Source organism: Neodiprion fabricii, chromosome 2 (assembly GCF_021155785.1).
Source record: "Neodiprion fabricii isolate iyNeoFabr1 chromosome 2, iyNeoFabr1.1, whole genome shotgun sequence".
Lineage (NCBI taxonomy): Eukaryota > Metazoa > Arthropoda > Insecta > Hymenoptera > Diprionidae > Neodiprion > Neodiprion fabricii.
Genome location: NC_060240.1, coordinates 36,161,384 through 36,186,169, shown reverse-complemented (window position 1 = coordinate 36,186,169; position 24,786 = coordinate 36,161,384). Strand labels below are relative to the sequence as shown.

Here is a 24,786-nt window from a genome sequence, read left to right as displayed (position 1 = left end):
TTTTCTCGCCTTACTGTTCTTTTCATAAATTATTACGTGCAACGCTTCACCGCAACGGGTGCAGTAAGTTTTAATCAAGCTACTTCAAGACGGTATTTGATCATATTACATCCAAGCCGTAAGGATTATATATACCTCTGAGTTAATTAAATTTCGCAGTTAATTAAACAGTCACGCTACCTGACTATATATATAAAGTGTGTCACACACTCGTTAGTCGCAGGCGCTAGAATATCTCTGAAAAATAGACAAACTATCGTTAACTCACTTTTTTCCTATCCAGAGGTGGTTCTAATTTGGCTAATTACCTCGAGTCTCGTCCTTGGTATTCGAGTATTGTTGGGTGTATTGAAAACTTACAATGCTGAGGGCGTGCATGATGCAGGCCTGTGCCGTGTTCTCGACGTCCATAAGCTCGTCGCAGTCCTCGTGGTCGGAGCCGAGTACACCGGAGCGCATTTTGATCGGTGACGTTATTCCCTCGTTGTCGGTTGACTTGCCGCTGTCGGGTGAAGGCAGCAGTTCGTGTCCGTCGAGATCCTCTTCCTCCGGGCGTTCGTCACTTTCCAACCTTTTGTTTTCCTGTCAAAAGTATGAAAAAGTAGAAAATTTTGATACGCTGCACGATTTTCGCGCAATCGTTGGTAGGGGAAAATTCGTGACGTCATATATCTGCATGAGGATGAGGACGATCTCGTAGCATGATTACAGAGGCGCCCTAATCAAACCCAGAGAGTAACCACGGAACGACGGACCCTCTCAAAGGATGATTGTGAGAAAAAAGCAGAAAAGTGTAACGGAAGGGACCAGCGACTGTACGTCGAGCGAAGTGGGCTCAAAGTGGACGTTAGGCCAGCTATTAGTCCAGTTGTTACGAGGAGGTTGTTTGAGGCGTTCCACTGTCTAGTGTCGCCGGTTTTGTCTTGCCGGGAGGAAAGAGGGTGGCAACCTACGTGCGGGGTAGTTTCGGGTGGTGAAAGTAGCTAGACTAGGACTGCTTCGCCACTTCGCACGACCCCGTTTTCCACCTAGGAACCAAGGCGCCAGTCGCGGCGCTCTTCAGCGACGTTGCAGCCTTCGGAAACGTGGCGAAGTGGGAGAAGTGGGCGAAGCCAATTAAACAAAGTTTAAAGAGGACTTGGTGTCCTCGACAGGTTGAAGACCGAGCCGTGATTTTGAAGAGCATTAAGCACGAAAAAGGAAAATTAGAAGAAAATGTGGAAGTGGAATGAAAAAATAAAGAACAAACGTCGGTGGTCGCGGACCGTTTCCCTCAAGCAATCAACGCCGATATTACAGCAAGACTGAAGACGTCAAACATTGTCGGCGGAAAATTCAACGTAGCGTCAATTTGCTGTTTCGAAAGCTTGACTAATTGAATAATTAAATCAAATTACGGCTCGCCCCGTGAAATATCGAGCGATCCTTTCATTCCCTTTAAGACGCGTGTGGTTGTAGTAAAAAGGAGCCCTCTGAAACGCTGGTCTCCGTATTTGCAGCCCACTTTGGATTCGCGACTCGTGTGATCTACGCACGTTTCTGATCGATAGTAGAAACTGTAGAAAATATAAGCATAGTTTATCAGACACAAGCTAGACATTTGTCATTCGTTTATATTTCATCCACGTTTCGCGACTCAGAAAGCGCGTTAGGAAATGATAAAATATGAACTGCACGATGTCACCGCACACATCCGGGATACCGTCTTAAGAATAGATAGACTTTGTACAAGTCCAAGTGTCCACGTGGTTGATCCGTTCATGAATTTGTCCTCGACTTAGGAATTGGGTCAGAAATTAAACTTTCTAAGAGATAAACAGGCACCTACTCCTGGCGCTCTTTAGCAGCTGCTACTAGGGCTGTTTCTGAACATCCCGTAATTACGGGATCGAACTATATCTATGCCCTGTCTAGTTCATCTGGCGTGTGGTTCTTTCAAAGGAATAATCAAAGAAAGGAATTCCCGGCTCTTGAACGCCGCCGGAATACACCAACTATACCCGGCATCAGAAGCACCGGCAGCCCCTTCCCGATGTCCGCGAAACAGAGGGTGCGCGATCTCGGGTTCGTAGGGATGTGGGAGAGATATTCATCCCCTCGTTTCTTTCTCCTTCATCTCCCTCTCTGCCTCTCTCTCTCTCTCTCGGCCTCCTCCCGTCAGCGCCAGTCGAGTGTCTGAGTATCTTTCCTTTTGATCTCCTTTTGTGGATGGCGCACGTAATAGTCCCGGGAGCGGGACAATGGTAATTATTCGAAACAAAGCGCCTTCTCGGAAAATAATTATCCACGTGAGCCTTGGACTTCTTCCTCTTCGCCTTCCACGTCCCCCTCCTCAGCCCTCTGTACGTTCACCTGATGTCTTTTTACAGTTCTTCTATTTCGTTCTTCACCTGTTTTTTAGATATGCCCATTACAGAAAAATCATTACAAGGTTCTCGGTTTTCTTTTGCGCGAATAATTAAGCCTGTAGCGCAGGGTTTCGTATTTTCAATTTCCTGTTCTTTCTCGTCTTGACTGGGAAATATTTTAAACCCAATTCGAAATGAAACACAGTCTCTCCAATTTTCTACCACAGTAATCACTTACGATGTTAACTCACACTTAATTACGTTACACGTGACGGTCGTTTTAACACGCTTCAGTTGCCAGTTTCCACAATGGATGTTTTTATAATTCAGTATCACATCTCGGATCTTGTAAGTTAGTTACGATACGAATAAAGATCACGCGTCGCGACACGTCATTAAAATTTATAACAATTAATGTCACTTGTATGTTGTGGGAGATTTTGAACGGGTTCGTATGTCTGGCGATTCGCGCGACGTAATTTGACTCGATCTACGTCTGTAAGATCTAACCGAGATATAGTGGAGTAAATTAAATGCAGAGAAAATTCATTACCGTTCTGGCGAGAAGGAGGATAAGAAAGCGGAGGATTCTCTCTCCGGGAATGAGGCTACAGGGGAGATGCGATCCAATTGAATTTCACGGGGAAGCGATGCAAGGAACGAACGAGGTATGGACGAACAGCGTCAAGTTAATTCTTTTTTTTTTTTCATTCCATTTTATTAATGTCGGCATCTTTTTTTTTTCTGCTCACTTTTTCCCTAACTTAAATTCCCATCTCTCTTCTCCTCATCCGCTCTGTTCCTGATACCACGAATTACAAAAGCCAATACTCTAGACTTGTATAGAAAATTCCAAGGGAGATTATCCTGCCTCCAGGTCTTGGAGTGGCAGCTGAGTATGTGCATATAATGAAATATATATATATATATATATATATATAGGTATATATTATATAAAGGTATATTCGTCTTGAGAAATGTCTTTGCCCACGAATTAAAGTTAATTAAAATATATTTACCGAAGTTCCCCTCTTTATTTCCATCTTTATTTCGTCCATGCTTTTTATAACTTGCCGTTGTATAATTATATTTCGTAGTCTGCAACAAAAACTCCGTCGTGCCAGACGTCGGCCAGCTCTTTACAACGCGTCGTGAAATCGGGCGTAGACACGTATCTGTAAACCTATAGAGACGTTCACTCACCCCGATTGTTTAGTCAGTTGCCTTGTTTGCACGAAACGTCAGATCGGTGATCTCCGTTCGACCTTGTGGCATCTTTGATCTCGTAATGGGAAATCGCAATTACCGTTCATTAGAGAACACTGATCATTGATTAACGCGCCTTCCCGAGACTGAGAACTTAGGCCACGTGTGCAGAGATACCTGGCACTCGCAGTGCCAAGTGTTGGCGGTCACGTTGCTTATTTTCTTCCTTCCGGATCAATTTCGAGCATCGTCGGACCGACGCGAAGATCGGATGAAAAGGCTCCGAACGAGTAATCCGTTTATTCTGTTAATGAATTATCGTCCGCCTCTGGCATGGTTAATTCGACTAATGGTACGATCGGCGCTGGTTGTTGTCGTGGGTTGTTGAACAGACAAACATTAGGGGGCCCGAGTGGCAGATACAACGGCGTAGCGATCAATGTCTGGGAGGGAGAGGAAGATCGAACGGTGCTTTTTACGAACACGGATATCTCCGCACGTTTGCATATGTCGAGGCGTCCCAGCATCTCCATGGTGTCTGAAAAGCCCGTTCCATACGTGGCTCGATCAGTCGATCACGCGCTTGTGTAAGGAGTTTCAGCATTTTTTGTGCAACAAGCATTGGGGATGACTCTCATTAATCGATGGCCACTGGTCGTCGCAGTGACAGAACTATGGGAAAGGAAAAAGGAGAAGTTTTAGTAGTTTATAGTTGCCGGGTAAGTGGACGCAGCATCCAAGTGACACGAACGCGACAGGGTCGCAAGCTGCGGAGAGAATAATGGCGTGGATACTTTTATTTTCTCTCATTTCTTCACCTTAGGTCGTTTACTTTTTATTCTCTTCGTTCTACTTCTTCTTCTTCTTCTTCTTCTTCTTCTCCTTATTCTTCTTCTTCTTCTCCTTATTCTTCTTATTCTATTCTGACGAATAGTTTTATACGGTTTTATTTCCTGCGCTTTGAACGAGTGGAACTTTTTAAAGACAGTCACGTGGTAACGACGAACCATTTTCTGCCGTTGTCGCGGAATTGTTCATCGCAACTTGAGTCACTCACAGGACAAGTATTTCCCCATACATGTAATTTGTTCGGGGCTTTTATTTGGTCAATATCGCTCTGGCGTGAATATTGGCCGTTTTCTCTGTTTTGAGAATGCACGTCAAGATGAACTTCTATTTTGGCTTATATCGGACATGAGCATTTTGACACGCGAGCCCGTCGCGAATAAAAGTGAAGAATCACCGACTGCCTTTTAATACCGGAATGCTGTTTATATCTACCTCGATCTCATGACTGTTGACTGTTGGTTGCAACAATCGCGGTCACGAAGCTAGAGATACCGTGCTGATGAGTTTCGAGTTTAATTACGTCGCTTTCCACTTCGCAGCTCGATAATTGGCAAACAAGCCACGTGATCATACATAACGCGGTGGTGCTAATAACTTCCAAGATATATCAGATGAATTAAGGGCTGAGCAATTTGCCAAATTGGCGTCACTCTGAGTAAGCCGGTTCACCGGATCCGACAATGATCAATAGCCAGATTCTTGGTTACGGCCGCAAATTTATTGATCTCAACAACCACCTTGCGTCTTACGGCTAACTTGACCTCCAACAAATTAATCCTTCGGTATATAAAATCGCTGCCTACGTCCAGTATGGAACATCACTAACGCTAGAGTTAATTTCGATTTCACCAAATTCATCAAGTCCAGAGTTTTGGTTTGGAACTTTCATATATCGTAAATCACATCAGAGATCTGCTGATCGCGTTGATCAGTGGGATTGTTTTTCCCCGTAAATTTCGGTCAATATATTTTTCTTCTCAGGTAGAACAGGGTAAACTTTTCAACAAACTCAGAGGCTCGAAATTTGGAAATCGACAGTGTGATTTCTCGTAGTTGTACTTACGTACGACGTAAGTGAACGAACGTAAGGTGGCAAATTCCTCGTAATAAAAGAAGATCGATAGTTATATACGTGTATTTATTTGTTGCCGAAGCTCGAGATGACGAAGAATCAGAGTGACATGCCGCCGAGTGGTTCGTGGCTTATTTTCACCGCCTTGTATTTATCTTTTCCTGTGCTCGGCATTGTTCCCGGCTAGCAATGACCACCTTAATTCGCCACGCGCAGCAAACGTTCTATTACCCAGGAAAGCTCCGTCGTTTCTTACATTTGGGGAAAAAAAAAACCAGAGTAAGAGGAGAAGAGAAATGAACAGCCTCGGATTATCGTGTGGATTTAAAAGGTGGATCGAAAACTGGAATTAACTTTCCACAGTTTTTCTATTCGTGAACTTGGCACGGCAAAAACGTCTTTTTATTTTTGCACGGAATGCCTTAGTCGTTCGAGAATCTCTACCCTGGTATTGTTGTCTCCGTGAAATCAATCGTGTCCGGCAAGAAGTGGTGCCCGACTGCGACATCGAAACTGTTTTTGCTGCCAGTCCTGCATGGCGGAAGCCAATTTTAATTGCGAAAAAGCAATTAAAAGTCGCGAGTGTCACTCGCGCGCGAATATCACCCTAACAGGAAGACTTTGGTTTGAAAATCTAAGTTCCCAATTCTTTCCCCGACTCTATGCACCGATATGTAACGCTCGTCGAGCGGCCGGGGTGTCCAATGAGAAATACGGCAAGAGTAGGGCGAGACGGCGGGGGATGATTCGAGGGAGGCGAACCGTGCTCAAAGTCGAGGTAGTTATCGCAGGTTGGTACTGCAGAAGTGGATCTTCCGTCCGTGCTTAACCCTGGAGACTGGAGAGTGAATAGCTCTCGGTTGTATGCCTCTGAAAATGGAAGGAAGCAGGGGGCGGAGGCTGAAAGGAGTAGAATAAGGGGCCAGACTGTGGGCCCGAGTGGATGGAGCGAGGGTAAGGAACCGCTAATTAATAAGCGGTAACTGCGAGTTGTGAATTACATTCCGTAGCTACGCTGTTGTACGGGAGCTGCCGCTACGCGCACCGGGAAACTACCTCTTCGAGAACTTTGGACCATCGCTATTTCAAGTGCTCGAGTCTTCGGGCGGATCTCCGGATATCCTGGCCGCGTTCGAAGCTGCTTATCCTGATCTTTGCCACTTCTCGGTCTACCGTTTCCGCAATTATTGAATCTTTTTATAGGTACATATTGTAGCGAGGAATAACGTCGAGAAAACAGAAATCGACGAGTATAGTTTGTTTCAATCCGGAGTATAAAGTTGAAACTGTTAAAAGTATGAAACTGAATTCCGTATTACAATCTTCCCCGAGAGCCAACAATCCGGTTTTCCTCCCGGCGCCTTAATGTTCTTCGCAAACTGCCTTCGTCGGAGCGATTTCGTCTCGCTTCGCTGGATAATCCATTTACACGACTCTTAAAAATAATTTAAGTTTGCTCAGCATGAACACGCATTTCTAAAAGCTATTTAAACGGTTCGAGGTACGTATAAGGGGTAGCTATGAGGTAGGTAGGAACTCGCTAAACTTATCCACCCCTCTCCTTATGGGGATACTTTTACCTTTTTACTACTACGTTGTCGTCTCGGTGTGGCGAACAATGCCGTTTATAATTAGATCGCGGAGGGGCGGAGGCGGCTAGTTGTTTCGACGCTTCGTCGCCTTTTACCCCCTCTGCACCGCGTGTACGACCGTTACGACTTGAAGTCTAGGTATATACATTTATATATCTCACGCTGCTGCAAGGATTCTCACCTGCGTCGATCCTCGAAACGACTTTCTTCTCAAAATTACCCGGTGAAACAAAATCCCCTCTTCGGTCGCACACCGCCTTTAAAAGCCACCTCTTGCGGACTCTCGCCAAAGGAAGGGGACAAGGGTGGAGGAAACGTGGCGAAGAGACGTCAATCGAAGAAGGACTCTCTGCTCACCTGAATATCCTGGGGCGAGGGTGAGGTTTCCTTAGCGAGTTGGCTCGGGCTGTGAGGTGAGGGACTCTGTCCAGATCGTGGGCTCTGCGGCCTGGTTCCCAATTCGTAAATGTTGATCATGTGGGCCGCTTGCGCGTGGACCATGAGTTCCCACGCCGATGGGAAGGCATCCTTGCACAGTACGCAAAGCAGCGACGCTGTCGAGTCACTTTCTGCGTTGAGAAACGAACAGGGGAAGATTTAGATAGAATGGACAAGAAATTTCGACAGGCGTTGTCGACGTAGCGAATTCGACGAGATCTCGTCGATGTCTACTCACTTGGCGTGGCTCCGTTGAAGGTGTGACATTTGCATGTGAACCGTAGTTTACAGTAGTTGCGCTTGTGTTCGAGAAGCTCGCCGAGGTCTGTGAACATTTCTCTGCAGTTGCCGCATATCAGAATGTCGGGATTGCCTGTAAGGAGGAGAGAAAAAGTTTTAACACTCTACGGTCGTAGATCGGTATGATACACGATTTAAAAATAGAACAAGAAGTCCGAAGCTGTTATTCGACCCTCGTTCGGTTAGGTGCCTACACTGCAGTTTGTCAAAATCGAATACGAGTGTTTTATGAACTTCGGATTATATGTATATACCTAAATGAAAGATCGGAAATGGTTTTCGCATGTCTGTGTGCAGCATGGTCGAAACTAGAGCTAAGTTATATTTATGGGGGGTTTATAAGGTGCACGGGGTCGGTAGGCACTGTAATACTTTCCACCCCATAAATATCAATGGAATCCAGATTCGTCGTTCGGAAATATAGGTAGCTTCTTCGCCAAATTGACAGCAATATTCGCATTCTTTGAACAAAGTGGATAAAAGTATAAAACAGCTTACGGGCCCCTTTCGCCCTAGCGTCCGCTAGTCTCCCCGTCTTATTGGCCGGCCAATTTCACCCGCGGCTTCCGCATTTCTTTCTCGCGAGAGTTGGTTCTTTTATTTTTCTTATTCTTCTTCTTTTTCACCACACATTTCGATCCCTGTCAGATTCGGCGAAACCTGATTGAAGTAGGCAAAAGGTCGCCAGTACAATTACTCGACTTTAATAAGCCGGAGAATTCGTATCCGCTAAACCTATTAAATTTTTCCTCACACATAAAACAGGGAATAAAAAAAAAATTGATCGAAGTTCGTTATACGCAGTGAAATATTTTACGTAGAAAATTTTTCACCATCATAGCAAAGCTGATTGAATACGATTGAATTAACGAGGCAGCTAATAATTAACTGCTGAGTTGGAATTCGTCGCCTGCAGCCAGCCAGGAAGTCGCACCTGAAACTGAAACGCTGCCACCCGGCGCAATTGGATATAGGTGTACGTATACATGCACACACACGCATAGGTTATACCCTCGGTAAAGTTTTTGCCGATCAATCCGGACGCGGCGCGGGAGGGAAATGGTAATAAGAACTTGTAAAATTCTTAATTTCGCGCCCTCTGCCTCCGGACTTTGGTAATTAAGCGAAGGTCGCTCCCTTAACCAGGCGAGGGTGTTGACAAGAAACTAATTGCATCCGCTTGGGCCCAGCTTTTGCCCCCTCTTCGTACCCCTCCCTTTCTACCGCCCCTATTCCTCGACTTGGCGAAGTTCAATCTGAAATTTACGAGACCGGCCATAAAACACTCGGATAAATCAAGTCGGAACTGACTTCGGTCCCATTCTTAGCCGAGTTCAAAGCGAGCCGCGTTCTCCTCGGTGCCAACCGAATTCAGTCAGAGTCGACTCGAGTCAAAAGTCAATTACCTGCCTCAGGACTCTGTCACACAGCAGCCACAGAAGCCAAGACAAGGATTGATCGAACCGATTACATAGTCAGTTTGTATAATGAATGAATAGCGACGAATCGCGGTAATAATCATGGACGGTAAAATTGTTCGTTTGTAAAGTGACTGCTTCGTTAACGATTAATAAACGTACTTCGTCGCTAAACCCGAATCCGGTTTCGAAGGAATTCGATACGAGTGAAAGCAGCTATACGCTTTTTCGCTTTATTTTCCGTTCCCTTGTCCGTAATGTCACATTCGTACGTTTTGTTCCTTGGTACTTATAGGTTCAGGAGTAAAATTAGTACCAGGAAACAAAATCCGGAGAGTTTAAACTTCTGATAAATTTCGCACGGTTTCCCCGCCACATTTTGTGTTCTATAAAATTTTCGGGATCGTATATGTTCATTATACATACTTGACCCTTTTTTTAGTTTTAAAGTGGATAGAGGATACTGCAGGGACCCCGGAGGAGTGCTGCGTTGTTTGAATGAAATTGGTAAGATTACGCCTGTCGTCGTCTGTTTTCACTACTTTTACCCCGAGAGTCACATTTCCCTTGTTACGAGGAGGCTCCGCCGTTTCTCTCGTCTCCTCTTCGTCTCTCTCGCGTCTTCCGTACGCGGGTTATTAATAACTTTCGAGTTTAAACTCAATAAGTCAGTTAATTTATATTCATAAATGCGCAATTCAGAAGCCGATGGCAGCTCCGTTATAAACGACGTCGCTGAGTCGTTTCCCTTCGCCGTCGAGACGCGTCGCGTCGCGTCTCTCCCGAGTGTCGACTCGGCTCGTTGTGATCGAGCAATTAATTTACAAAGACGATCAAAATTCCCGCTACCCCTCTCTCGCCCTTCCTCGTATTCAATACCCTAATTGACCCTGCAACAGTCCTGAAAGAAACGCTTACAATTTTTCATCTACTCACTGTACACTTTGAGCTGATTCAAGCTCGGCACCGTCGCGTTGTTGGCTGTCGCCTGCTGCTTCTGCTGTTTCGGCTGCTGGGGTCGTGCCGGTGGCATGAGACGCGGCCGTTTCAAGGGGGGCGCCAAGCGCGGAGGAAAGGCCGTCGAAGCGTAGTAACTGAAACAGATCGGAGACCATGGAAAGTAAGTAGACGGTCATCGAGACTCGGGGAGGCGTTGCGCTTTATTTTTAGCGGCAAACAAGTTTCGTAGTGGAAGGGGGGATAATTTATTAGACGAATGAGAAACTCTCTCGGCGATTAGGGTTATGCCTCGGTGGCTGGACCGCGACTGTTTTCGAAAAATGATCGAGCTTTAAATCTTTCTCGGTGTGTTGGAACGGAACTGCCGCCGTGCCGGCTACCGTTGTATCCAATCAATCGATTATTTCCACTCTATAAATCCCAGGCTACTGCGGGGCAGCACGCTGCTGGAAAGCTCAAGTTAACGATCCAGAAATCGGCCGCGGTACTTTCCTCCTAACAAGTTCGCCGCTTTCCGTTTCTTTTCCTTCCCTTTTCGCTCTATACCTACCTCACGGGAATTGTGCGGACGTTAACTGCAGGAACCTCAGAGCGAGAGCTGCTCTGTAAAATACGAAATGCAGCAAACCCGACGGTAACTCCGTATAAAACAAACATTTTCCGTTGGTACCTATACGCTGTACGTATACCAGTGTCTAGTCGCTAAACACGCCGGTAATGCAGCTGTGTGAATCTGGGATGACGGTGAATCTTTGGGCCGCACACGTCTGTTCAACGACTCACCCATAATTATTATCGTGCACTGGATAGCCTCGCATTTAGACGCCAGGAATAGACACCCAGGTTTCACATCTGGGTCAAACTGATTAAGAAACATGCAATTCGACCGGATTCCAACAACTCGAAATCCCAAAGATTCCTCTACGCTTAGATTCGCTCTAAATGACAGCTCGCGGCATCTAACTCATCTCACGCATATGTATCAGGTGGGTCGGAGTGTATAGGATGTTTGTCTCCTCTCTTATTCGAATTATCTTTCGGTCTTGGATCGTCGAAGTAGTATTGAAATCGTTGGCTCGTTATCGTACCTCCAGCGACCCCTGCTGGCCTCCAGACGAGTAAATAAATTAAACGAGTTACGGCATTATCTCGACGGGTATTGTTGAAAACAAATAATTGCCAATACAATAGCTGACGAAAGTTTGGAGGCGAACGAGAACAGTGGATTTCGAAGCGGATCAATCGGACCACGAGGGAACCGGAGGATGGGGCTGAAATTCAGTTGCCCTGATGACCAATGAATGAGAGCATGATTGAGCGAGTCATACCTGTTCCGTGGTGCGATTATTTGATCGGAGTTTCCCCGCCGACCACAACTCGTGGCGTCAACCCTTATCCGACGTCTAGACGCGGCTGGCGGCATAAAAAATTGTCATTTAGCAGAGCAACAGCGGCAGCTCGGCGTGAACGAACGCGTTGCATTAAAAATCGATGTAGCATCGCATCGTTGCGAAAAAGGCGGATTGGTGGTGCATGGGGCTCGTGGGGGCGGGGGTGGGGGTGTATTGTGGACGCGTATCGTTCTGGGATTATGAAATCCTCGATCCTCCTCGCGCAGCCTCCAACCGTCGTCCCTCAACCCTCAACCCTCAACCCTGAAACTCTCGGTATTTATCTGTCCATATCCTTCCTCTGTCTGTCCCGTCGCTTTCTCTTCCCCGCGCCGCGGTTCATGCCCGAAGCCTTCCATGCACGGTCCTTCGAAACCCTTCGAAATAAAAAGTCTCCCGTCACTTTAACCCTGCAGAGGACCGCCATCGGCACCACCAACGACTGACACGTTGCCCGTATTCGGGAACACGGGATCGTGACTTTCTGGCGTAGTTAAAAACTTTTACACAGCTGTTTTGTCCGCTGTCTGGTTTATTCTCATTTTTTATCCAACACTACGCTCTTTGCGAGTGGGCAATTTACCGGCTCACGTTACGCCCTCGACAACGCCGTGGCGGAGCGTAGAGAGAAAGAACGTGTCAAAGTCTTACCTCGTTAACGGGAGAACATGGAGCTTGTTGCTTCCTAAAGCGCGGAGTAGTGGTAAATTGATGGAAACGTGCGCTATGTTTTCTTCATCTTTCTTTATTTCTTTACCTCATTCTCGTTTTCCTCGATCAAGTTTCGCGTTTGATTGCTGACCCTCGGTCGTACGTTGATGAGAGGACATAAATACGCGTATAGGTGTAGGCAGGTATACACAGGCGAGAAGCATTGCTCGTCTGGCCGAGACAAATTCGAACGATTTCCTTCTTGCAGGTCAAACTGAATTATCGAAGCTCCGAACGGGCAGAATCTAATACGCGCACCCTGGGATTGACACAGCCGGGACAATTATTTGTTTCCTACAAATCACCCGGCAGCCTTCCTCCCTCCTCTCTTCTCTCTACCGACAAACTCGGGCCAGACGTTTTTCCGCCCGGCAACTATCTCGCCTCGTGAACCTGTTCCCGACGTCCTGACAAACCGGAAAATCTGCTTTTTCGCATCGATTATCGGCTTCCTTCTCCTCCTCTAGGATCACGTGCCCTCCAGCTCATAGAAAATACATGTAAGTGTCGCGGATTTTCGTCTCGTTTACACTCAGCTGCCGTAGTTCGTCTGCGAATCGCACCTCCGGCATCGCACTCAGCAGGAACGATTCTGCCGTCGACTTTTTAGGACCTGACGATTTGATCGGTGGTCGGAAATCGCAACGAAGTTGTCGAACGGAACATGCGTGTACTTTTCCATGCTTGTCGACGGACTCGCAAACAGAGAAAAGGTACTCTTGAAATTAGACCCTTGCTAACTCCCCTCGGGAGTGCAGCCATCGAACTGCGTTACGTCTGTGCGGGGGGAAAGCATGAAGAACCAATATCGCATCATCATTCGAGCCGTGCGGTAAGAAGCCGCATTCAGAGATCGCCGTTGCGCGAGAATACGTTGAGATTTAACGTCGAGAGGTCGATAATGGTAAGCATTATAAGAATATTGACGAGACGATGAAACTGATCGATGAGCTCTGTGTACTTGTAACGTTTTCAGCGCGCGTTATATTCTATCCCAGAAGGTGCCACTTCGTAATCTCTACGGATACAGCGATTCCTTATGTTATATCATGCACGGAGCAGAGTTATCGTTCCAACGTAGTGCGAAGTTCGGTGCAATGCAGCGCAGCTTGCAAGTGCAGTCGCACCATGCCGGTAATGCGGTGTGGAGTTCTGCCGCTGCCTTGCGCATCCGCCACCACCGCTGCTTCGGTGGCAGAACCAGGAGCGAAGATTCTGATTAACGAGTTGGTACTATAAGTTTTATGGGGTCATGAATAAATTTCTCTGTGCGAGATATTCTCTCCGCGCTTTGTATCGCGACCCCCTGACCGGTGTAGGTTACTGCGCAACCCACGGAAACTCCTTCGACCAATCCTCGTCACATCTGCTCCATTCGAATACCCGGCACGTCGGCTTCTCATTGTTACAATAAGAACATGGGCTACAATTTTTGGGATTGACGGTGATATCGCATTGTTCGCGGCTTATACGACGAATATGATTCTCCGCGTGTTCTCAGCGTCGAGGAAAGAACGTACTTGAGTCGAAAGTAACGCTGTCGACTTTATTTATCTTTCGCCCGTTACACGCACGCGGCATGGGATAATTAGTTACCTCTACCTTGTTTACCGCGTCGATAAATCAGCTGATGGAAACGCGATGCAATCACAATTGGAAAAGTTAAAGTGTTAGTCGGTTCTGACTGCAGGCCGCGCGTCAATCTCCGGCAGTCAATCACAACGATAACTTCGGTAATTTGCTAATAGTTCAACCCTCGCTTCGGGCTCGCGTTCATATTGCGGAGTACAGCCAACTCGTCAACACGCCTACCTATCTTACCGTGGAACTTTACCGCATTTAGTAAAACACGCGACATTTGCAATTTGTATATTTTTTTTCCAAAATTCACACTCTGAGTCTTGATTTTATTTTATTTTTGAACAGTTTACGGGCATTCCGGGGATACCGAAGGTGGAATTGAGCACAGCGAGAAGCGCAGGCGATACAAGCTAAAACGTATTCCGTAGTACTTTGTTGAGATGGATTTTCGTCCCAGGATCCAGTGAGCATCGCTGACTGGATCCCTCATTCTTCCTCTCTTTATCTATCCATTTCTCTCTCTCTCTCTCTCTCTCTCTCTCTCTCTCTCACTCTCTTTTCTCTGTCTCGCCCTCCCTCTCTGCCGACAGATTGTCCGGATATTAAAACGTATATCAACTTGGCCTGTCCCTGCAACGCCGCCATCGCCACCACCGGCTCCCAACTCGGCTTCACTGTGTGGCGGTTCGATCGAAGGTTCCTGTTGCTTTGCCCTTGCTTTCATGGCTTTGTTAATTGCTAGTTATCGCGGCTTAATCAACTGCCAGGATATTTGCTTGCCTGGAAAAATAATTGCGATTGACTATTGACTACGCCTGTCGGACGCCCGATTTTGCCCAATGGGCAAATACAATAGGTACGTAATTTGCCTACGGAACGAGTTGGCCCGTCAATTTGTTACTTTTAATCAACGGCTTTAAAGACTACAATTGGAGACTAAGGAAACCTTGATCAATTCCTTCGCTTCTGATATTCGTTTAAGATTTTACGTTCACCTAGTTTCACTTTTGCATATTACATTGGGATCCAGATTTATGCTCAGTAGACATAGGTTCAACGATTCTTTACTCTTCTATCTATTCAATATTCCACGTCGGAGCTTCTACCGAAGTAGCCCGGATGAAAATATACCCATCGTGCCGATTAACATATTGGGAAAAACTTTCCGGAAGAATTAATGTTTAGCACTATGACTCACAATTGACGCACTTCTTGGCTTGTTTCAAGCAACACGTGGCCTCGGACTAATCGCACTTACACAATCTTGCTCCGTAGTTACGTGTAACGCTTTCGACCTCGAAACATCGTGAAAAAAGCACCGCGGAAGAGAAAAGAGATGCACATATAGGTATACGTAAGAGGCAATAGGTGCCGATCGTTGGGCCACATTTTGCAGTCGCTTGTCGAGGAAGACGAACTCGTTGAGCTTTTTAGCTTTCGTATTGCCCGTCACACAAGGCGCAAGCTGATCATTTTACAAGATCTTTCTCTCGTCTCGCGTCTCGCGTCTCGCCAGTTCACGAGACGGGGTTTTAAAATAGAAGCACATATTAATAGGCTTGGAAGCGGTGAGTCGCGTGCGCGAGTCGGCACGCCAAGACATTCCGTCAGTGAGATTGGAAATTCTGGAAATCTGTGCGGCAGTTTCCCCTCTCCGAAAATTCCGTGAAAAGGCCATGAAGCACGGTGGGTCCTTTTGTGTATGTGTGCTAATTTTCTCGGCTGATTCTTTGCAATTTCAGTGCTTACAAAAATGAAGAAATTTCGTGATTGTAATCTCGTTACTTGTCTCAAGGCGATCTACGACGTTTTCTTTTCTTCATCCGAGGGGCTTGGCTTGGCAGTAATTTATAATTTCAGCCCACCCACTGGTGAATCACGAGATGAAGCAAAGAAATTGGCAATCTTGTTCTTGACTGCGTATGGTACGAGTTAAGTATGCCACCCACGAAGCGCGCGAGGCATATCAGCAGCCATGTCACATTACCCTGAGCTTGAATACCACGGACTTTCACCTTATAACCTTTAACCGTGCCAGGATACGCGTCCTCAGTTTTACTTATTGAATCGTTACGTGAAAATCGTACCGCGATTATGTAAACTTCATGATCAATAGAACTGTTTTATATCCTGAAGAAAAACCGGCATTTGGATCATTTTGCTAGTTTTTCACTTCGTTAGAAAATACTTTAAGAAAAGCCTGATGAACACAGAGCTTTTCGTTAAGGGGGGGGGTACACCATGCAAGCAAAAAAAAATACTGCAACTTTGCGATTTTTTTTTGAAAAAACGGATTTATTTATGAACATGCGGTCTTGAATACATTAATATATAAGTCTTTGAGAACTTTAAAAAATTTTTTTATTGTCGAAAAATTTCAAAATGGCGTCGTGACAGTTGGATCCCCAAAGCCGCTCGGAAAAATGGGGTGCGAGATTTGGTGGAGTCGTGGATAGTCCTAGAACACACAAATTACAAAAAATTAGTTGTATATTATGTTTTCTTGTCCACTACGTACCACTTTTTTGATATCTAGTCTCAAAAATTTTTTTTGACCGTTTGAAGACGCAAAAACGTTGTCGAAAAATTGAAAAAAAAAAAAAAATCGTCACTTAAACAATCATAAAAAATTTTTGAGACTAGATATCAAAAAAGTGGTACGTAGTGGACAAGAAAACATAATATACAACTAATTTTTTGTAATTTGTGTGTTCTAGGACTATCCACGACTCCACCAAATCTCGCACCCCATTTTTCCGAGCGGCTTTGGGGATCCAACTGTCACGACGCCATTTTGAAATTTTTCGACAATAAAAAAATTTTTTAAAGTTCTCAAAGACTTATATATTAATGTATTCAAGACCGCATGTTCATAAATAAATCCGTTTTTTCAAAAAAAAATCGCAAAGTTGCAGTATTTTTTTTTGCTTGCATGGTGTACCCCCCCCTTAAGGTACTTTTGTCGAATATTCGTATACAAAATGCTTTTATAGCAAAGATATAATCACAGGATGATCAGCTCTGCAGTATTTAATCGCCGGTGTGTAATCTCATCTTTCTGCAGCAGCCGATGGGAGAAAAAATCGTACATTATATGGCACGGATGGTGGTTTGGTTTGTTTGTTCGTTCGTTCGTTCTTCGTTCGATACGATTGTCCCGTGGGGGTCGAGGGTGAGAGGGAGGGAAAGGGGGGAGGGGAGGGTGATTAATAGCCGTGTTTTTGTTACCGCGAACCTAATTTGCGCCATGTTCCGTTAGCGTCGGAGGTTGTATTCAGGGCGTCAAGGGAGGAGGTTGAGTTTATAAAACCTGCAACAGCTCGATAGGGGTGGAGGGTGGGAAACGAGCGTGTAGAGCTTGGTGGCAAGGGATCGTTGCCGGGTTGTATGCGTGCTTGTAAAATCTCGGCTCGTTTTTGGATTGACGGAAAAGCCGAGGTGGCCGCGAGCCGATCGAGAGAGCGTATCTGCGCCGTGACGTACCGAAGAAATTTCACTCTTCCGAACGGGTTCTTCTTCTTACCCCTCCTCCTCCCACGCCGATCGGGCACTTCTATCATTAATTTACATCTTGACGTAATCCTCGTGTCGAGGCGGAGTCGAGACTGAGGTGAGACGGAGATTGGATCTCCGTTCGGGATAATCGGGACATGATAGAAGCGGCACGTCGAGACGTTGATTAATTCAAAACTCGGTCGCCGCCCTACCTTTACATCGAATAAACGAATAATTACCCCGCTAAACGTCCCAAACGCTAAATGAATTCTTCCTACTGCTAAGGATAATACACCCGCCGTTAAAGCTGTTTCTCTGCTCTTTTCTTTCCTCTTCGTACCGACTTTACTTTTGTATACTTGTTGTTAGCAAAAATTATTTCAACTCCTTTGGGACGTACCTTTATCTCACAGGCACGAGCTAGGTATAATCACAGTAGTAAGGAGGACATGAATTAATCAATATCGTCGAAATACCGCGATCGGATACAATATCTTCGGTATCTGATTTCAGAGCCAAACGACATGAATTTTCGACCACGCTTTCGGCCACTGTTGCGCATTGAAGACCTATAAATGATTCTAGTTCTCCTTCGATGTGTATTATTCATTGCCTTGGGTTAGCGGAAGGAAAATGGCCGGCTGGAAGCTCGTCGTCAATCAAGCAGTGATTAATTCGGTATATTGAAATCCCGAAGGAACGTCGAGTTCTCGGCTACCTTCGCAAGTGAGTGACACCGACTCTCCACCCGCTGGCTTTTTCCCCTCAGAAACTCGGCTGAGATCTGGGAGATGGAGAAGGACGAGGAGGAGGAGGAGCAGGAGGTGGAGGTGATGGGCGGCCGATTTTAACTGGAGCTGCTGGAGATTCGCGCCGGATGTAGCCAGATTTGGGAAAATAAGGGTGCGTAGAAAAGGGATGAGCGGGGGATGGCTAGGGATCCCCAGAGACGTCATTTCAGGTTTAGGCTGAATGGGTTTTAGCGGCTCGCCCGCAACACGCCGTTTCGATTTTTCACGGATTTTCAAGATGCTGATGACGAGATAAACACCCGTTATCCAACGCCTTCGAGATACATCATCGATCCACTTTCGTATTTCTCGAACGGTTTTACGAGCTACGGCTGAAGAAGCTCTTAGAAGAGTCTTTGCTCTTCAACCACAATCGATTCAAGCCGATGGTCAGTGCTGCGTGTAAACAGCGAGAAATCAGCTCTTATTCATCCAACCCCTCCCATCTGAAAGCTTCTCGTTAAAGCTCGCACTCCGGTGCGGAGATTTGCACCGGCTGAATACACGAACAATTTGACATTCGTGCGGGATACCGGCGTTTAATTTCAACGGACATTGCAGAAATTCCTGGAGAGTCCGGTTCCCGTGTAGGTACCAAACTTCACCTCCTTTAGAAACAAGAACCCGGGTTCCCGGAAGAGGACAACCAATTCTACGAACAATGCGGTCAGGTATATACCATTGTTCCCGGCATCTTCATTAAGCGGGCAGCTACTGTGCCAACCCAGATGTACCATATGGGCAGTTCCGGAAACGTGGGATTCCTTGAATCGCGGTACATTGATTTCGAACGAAGTAGCGGAAGGATGGAATGAATAAGAGAAAACAAAGATTTCTTGAAACAGCACTCGGTAATATACAAAAGTATTCGTACTCGTGTTCTGGAAATTTCTCAAGATTTATTCTTATCGCAAGTGGTTCATAAAAATGATAAAATTATGCATATTATATGTTTGGCCTTTACAAATGAATCTTCGTTATCGTAATTTCTTTTTCACGAGCTAAAAGGCGGCAATAAATTTTCGAAAGTGTCACGTTTCACAGTCGTAAGAACATTAAATACATCATTGAAAAAGCTCTGGGATCTTTGGGTGTAAATTTTGTCGGACATCCGGAACGAATCTTCGTAAGTACGGAAGGGACGGAAGTCGTAGGTATAAGAGCTTTCGTGAAAGGCAAAGGGGGTTAGAAAAGCGGGGAGTCCTCGTGTTATTCAATAAGATCTTATCAATTAGTTTCGGGGATGCCGTGACGCCGGAGTAAAAATTTACAAACATATTCATCGCGAGGGGGGAGAGGGGCGGAAGCGAGGCGTACTCGGTCGGTAATATTTCGCGCAATTAAAAGTCTGAGATATGGTAATATCCTTATCTCTCTTGCCGCCGCCGCAACTTCAACGCGTGCTCTGAATATGTAAGAGCAGCAGGGCAGCGTCGCTCGGCTGCCAACGTTAAGTGGGCGGCCCGGTGGTGACGGGGGTTTATACCTGTTGCTTACACTCACGCGTCGCACGACTCACGATCAGGACTCAAGACTCACGGCACACGACCCCAGACCAAGAGAACCTGAAACCGCCGCACCTGGCAGCCTCGTTTCAGTCAGGGCTTGGAAACGGGGTGAATTTATAAAACAACCACGTCCTTCTGCACCCTCTGTAGACCTTCGGCGTGCTTACAGAGATCTTTATTCCCTATTGGTTCTTTATACGTTCGCATGAGGAGTTCTTAAATACCACAAGGAAATAATTAAAACATTAATTTACGCAGCTACGGCTCAACGTCAAGCGAATACGCCGTACTATTGTAGATAAGTCGATGGATGTTATTGATGACCCGCTACGCCTTATTAACGAAATTTTTCGAGCAAAACGAGGGTAGGAAGCGTGTGATATCTAAATGCATCGATTTTCACTAAATATGATTTATTACTCTCGCGGTATAGCGGTAGAAAAAAATTCGCTTGTTTACAGTCAATTTTCGGAACGTTCGTTTGGTGATTGTTATTGTTGCAATTTATTTATTTTTTTCCGGAATTCAAAATGTCTCCATTCTCTTACGCCAGGATAACAAAGAGCGATAGCTAATGAAACGGATCTGATATTTTATACCGCTCTCGATGGCAGTGCGGAATTCCCAGAACGCGCGGTATGACCGGCGTATTTGGTACACCGATGCGAATGAAATAATTAGCTTACGTAACCGTATAGAGGGGAATGGCCGGCGCCCCTTTGCGATATTTAAAATCGGATTAAATACCCATTAATGCCCGAGTAACGAGCGCCGGATTAGCCCGATTGAAGGTAGGTATGATCGGGTTTGGCTCCCCGTTATCGTGCTCGTTGGCGCTTTCAGTTGAATAACGAATCGCCGTTTTGACGAGTGAATTTTAATCCGTGTTTTTTTTTTTTTTTTTTTACCGATTCCTCCCAACCTGCGCTCTTACTTGCTTAGGCGTAACGGCGAAATTTAAATTGGGCTTTCGATCAATTTATCTCGATGTATATTTTCTATCAAAATTAAATTGGAAGGCGTCAATATCGACGCACTGTAACACGACTTATTGACGGAAAATGACTTGGGATTGAATGTTTCCAAGAAAATCAACGCAATTTGATGCTCAGCCGATTGAATATTTTGGCATTAAAAGTATTCGGTTCGTTTCTCATCATCTTCAAGGCTCGTAGCGAGTTTCCACAATTTTATACTTCCTACTCAATTGACATCGATACAGGAAAGTATTATTATATCAAGTGGTGTTGTGGTCTGTTCGTTCGTTCGCTTTTAATCTATATCGAAGACTGCAGAAATCGTTTTTCCCGAGGTGGTTTGCGGAAAGAAACGCTATTCTGCGGAAAAATTGTTGTTCATAACATTGTTAAGGCTCGAGGGGCTGGGGATCGTAATATGAGAATGTAATTTTGCTCTCGAGACATCGATTCGATGCCGTATTATACGATATATATGTATATACGTTGTACAGACATATACCTGAGATGACGATATTAGAGATAATGCAATTTTCGTTATGAAAATATTATTTCAAATTCAATTTCTCAGTTTGCTGAATTAGGTGAACTCTCGAAGTTAGACATCATTCTGCCTGTAAAATTTCAGCCCTTGAACGAATACTGAAAGAAATATGTGAGTATGTAAGATATAACGAGGACTATCAATCGTTTACTGAGAATAAAAAAATGCTCCTCAAGCGGTTACAGTCATCAAACGCAATCGAATCTACGACTCGAAGTTTTTGCTCGCTTCGGCTTCATCCCCCGATCTCATCATCGAAGTATACGGACGAGCGTACCTTGTATATACTAACTACGGCATTTTGGTTCATTTTATGGCCCATTCACACGTTCGTTTGCCCACCTCTCATCCACTACGTGACGCTGGGCTAGTCGACTCGAAGTTGTCTAAGTTGTTCGAAAGTGTAGCAGCGTACAAAATTTCTCTTTAGGGTTTAACGAGTTGCCAAGTAGAGCACAACATTAACTATCTCTCGAAGACCGAGTGGCTTTGGCTCCCGCCGAAAGAACTTCACTACACCGTACGAGGTTGCTCTTCAGTCAGTCGAAGGAGTCAAACTCGTATAAAAAAGGTCAAAACACCATTAGAAAGGAAAGCCGCGGAAGAAAAAGAAGAAAAAGAAGACAAACTACGAGGAGGAGGAGGAGCACGGATGGACCTAGCATCGAGGCATCGAGGTGGATCAATTACTCAAGCCTGATGCATAAATTCAAGCGAGGGTCAACGTGTCGCTACTTCGTTCTCTGATATCCTAAATCGAGAATCCCGAATCCGTGCACTTAATATGTGTCTGTGGGATTAGACCAGGGACGTGTTGCGGGTCGGATTGCAGCGTGTCCCGTTAAGCTGGGGATCGCGTTGCGATGTCTTAGGGGACGGATGTCCCTGATTAACCCAGCCTCCCTTACCACGTCGGGATAGCCGGCATCCCGTTCTTGCCACGGGCCACGTGTTACAGCTTCGGAAATTCGGGGTTGAGACGAGAATGAACGTGGGGACGACGGCGCAGGGTGAGGGAAGCACCGTTTGCGGCTAAATTGCATGCTTCGGTTCGCAAACATACAGCTACTGTGCACCGACGGACAAACTGCAGGGCGGGGAACGGATACGGTGGCATTATACGCAGAGCTGCAACACGTGCCGGACGGATGAAAATGTTATCGAATTGATTGAGGATTTCATGGCGATGTTCGGTGTTGCATGGGATAATTAGCAAGGATGTTCTACCGAATGTTTCAAAAACTTAGATCCAACTTCCCGTCCACTTCGATGTCACATCTTCATCGTTACTGATCAGACATTTAGAGTGTATCCCGTTACTTCCCATGTCGGGTGGTTGGAACATGTTCTTTCGTGTTTTAGTTTCTCTGTGTATTACCACCATGCGGAAAATATAATACGTCTTTTGTTACTTTTATCGGTACGAGAGACTTGAGACTTCGTGGTATTAAACCGTTGACACCCTTGGTCGTAAGGATGAACTAGTCGAAAAGTGGCACTCTTAGTCGCTGAGATCATACTTGTTGATGGTAATATCCTTGACGAGCTGGGAAGAACAACCGTGCGATTTAAACGTAAAGTTTAGAGGTAGCGGCGATGTGAGATGGTGACGAGGAAAGTTAACTCGTGGTGGGGAATTAAGTTTGAGTGTTAGTGGCGGGGGATCATCGTACATTGTTGACGGATGAACGGGACTTGTGGAAGCTGAGTTCCAGCGTAATTAATTTGGAAAAGTTGGTTAACGTTTTTCCGAGTACCGAGCTGCGTGGTGTAATTAGAGGGTGAACTCTTCGTCTCTACCTCCTTCCCTTCTCATTCTCTCATGGCTTGTTTTGCACTAATTCGAGACCTGTAACAGCTAGTTTGAAACTAGCTAGGTGCCCATTCTACTCACAGCAACGAACCTACTATTTTCCAGTCTAAGTTTCGATTTTCAAAGACCTGAATTTACCATTGGTGGGTGCCATGATTTCGGGCAATAGAGAAATAGAGTGAAAGAAATTAATCAAAACTGTGAGACATAGTCCGGTTAAATCAAACGCGCAATCAAGAACCAAACGCAGCTTAGGAGTTTGTATTTTATTTTGAGCAGACCAAAATGATCTAAAAAATGTGTTACACGTACGGTTGTCGAACCACCTTCACATATTCGGACAAGAGGCTCATGGCAAATGGGCATTATCATATAGCTTGATACCTTTATAAGGTGGTTTTCCGGTAGTGAACCATTTTTTAAAACAGACAGGGTGGATCGTTAGCAACTCAGACAATGCCTGCGAGGCGTCGGGTATGATGAATAAAGTCTTTCGATTCGGAACGAATTTCGCTTTCAGTAGTTCTGAGGCAGCATGTTGCGTTCGTTGCCGTCCGCAAGTCCCGTTCGAAACCAGCCGACCGGAAGTTTCCCTTCAACTTCCGTTGGCGCACGCCTCATACATATGCATGTATACCAGGGCGAGCGTCGCCAGACAAGCTTTCGTTCTCCCAGCATGCAACGTGTTCTGTTCGCAGTCGCATAGAGAGCTCTGGAAGTTAAATCGCATGGCCCACAGTAATCACTGCTAGTACGGTCGTCGAAACTTGATGCCCTTTCGGTGTGCAGGGACCGGGATACACGCTGTTCATCAGTTGTCAGTGGTCACCCACGGGTATTCCATACGTCCGTATCCTACGAATACATGCTTACCTCGGTTCCATCCGGGGTCGAGTGAAACGCCAACACATGAAGCCGGCTGAATGCATTTGTTCGCGCGCATGTAATCAATATCAAACTCGAATCCTTTGACCATAGAAGCAGCTTCTCTGTTATACGATACATGCAGGGACGTGGATATTACACCTAGCTTTACGCCGTGCATGCGAATCAGAGTTGATTCGGACTACCGGGACTACATTTTATCCCGCAGATCAGTTTCAACATTCTCGGTACCGAATTCGACCCATCGTGCAATCCGCATTAATCGAAGGTCCGTTTGTAAAGTGCAAGACTGAGAAACGATCGTTTACTTGTTACGACAACCACGCGGGGAACTTTCTTAGAGAATTGATCAGTCTCACAGAACATAGAGCGAACATTGCAGTTCGTCGTATTCGTGATGATTAAGACTGCGGATGATTAACACGAAGCCCGATACAATTAGTGGCGACGTCATCACGTCGTGAGTACGTAACTTGTTAATGAAATAAACGATGCACCAGCTGACGATCAACTTGATTCCATTCGCTTTGCAACGGTGAGATTATCCCCTGAGAGACACCTGCAGGTTTCTAATGCGATGTCTTGGAGAGGTATGACAGTATACTGCAGGCGCAGTGGCGACGGGGGTGAGGATGAGGGCTGCATTTGACACCGAGGCAACCTCTAACTCGAGGCGACGCAAATCCTGTTAAATGGATCAACCTATGGAAAAGGCGTTGTCCGTGTGACGTAACGTTTCCTGTCGTCTCAAGCCGTCGACTCGGCCAATAGTTTACCCGCAACCACCGCCACAATCGTACGCGTCAAGCTTCCAAGGCTTCACGGTCATTGTTCTACCGGTTTTGATACAGGTTATAAATGTCACCTCGCAAGGATTCCCTGCAAAACTTGGAGGCTATCCTTATCT

General features: G+C 45.7%; 1 protein-coding gene across 3 annotated transcripts in view; it reads right to left on the bottom strand.

Moving 5' to 3' along the window:
* The window catches only part of LOC124176413, a 163,109-nt gene that overhangs the window by 4,655 nt on the left and 133,668 nt on the right, over positions 1–24,786 (bottom strand). For all 3 annotated transcript variants that reach the window (XM_046557681.1, XM_046557680.1, XM_046557679.1), the window contains 4 exons: positions 10,160–10,317; positions 7,744–7,878; positions 7,425–7,636; positions 361–582 (listed from right to left, as the gene is read on the bottom strand). In XM_046557681.1, the coding sequence (XP_046413637.1) occupies positions 361–582; positions 7,425–7,636; positions 7,744–7,878; positions 10,160–10,317 (727 nt within the window). The remainder of the gene's footprint in view (positions 1–360; positions 583–7,424; positions 7,637–7,743; positions 7,879–10,159; positions 10,318–24,786) is intronic.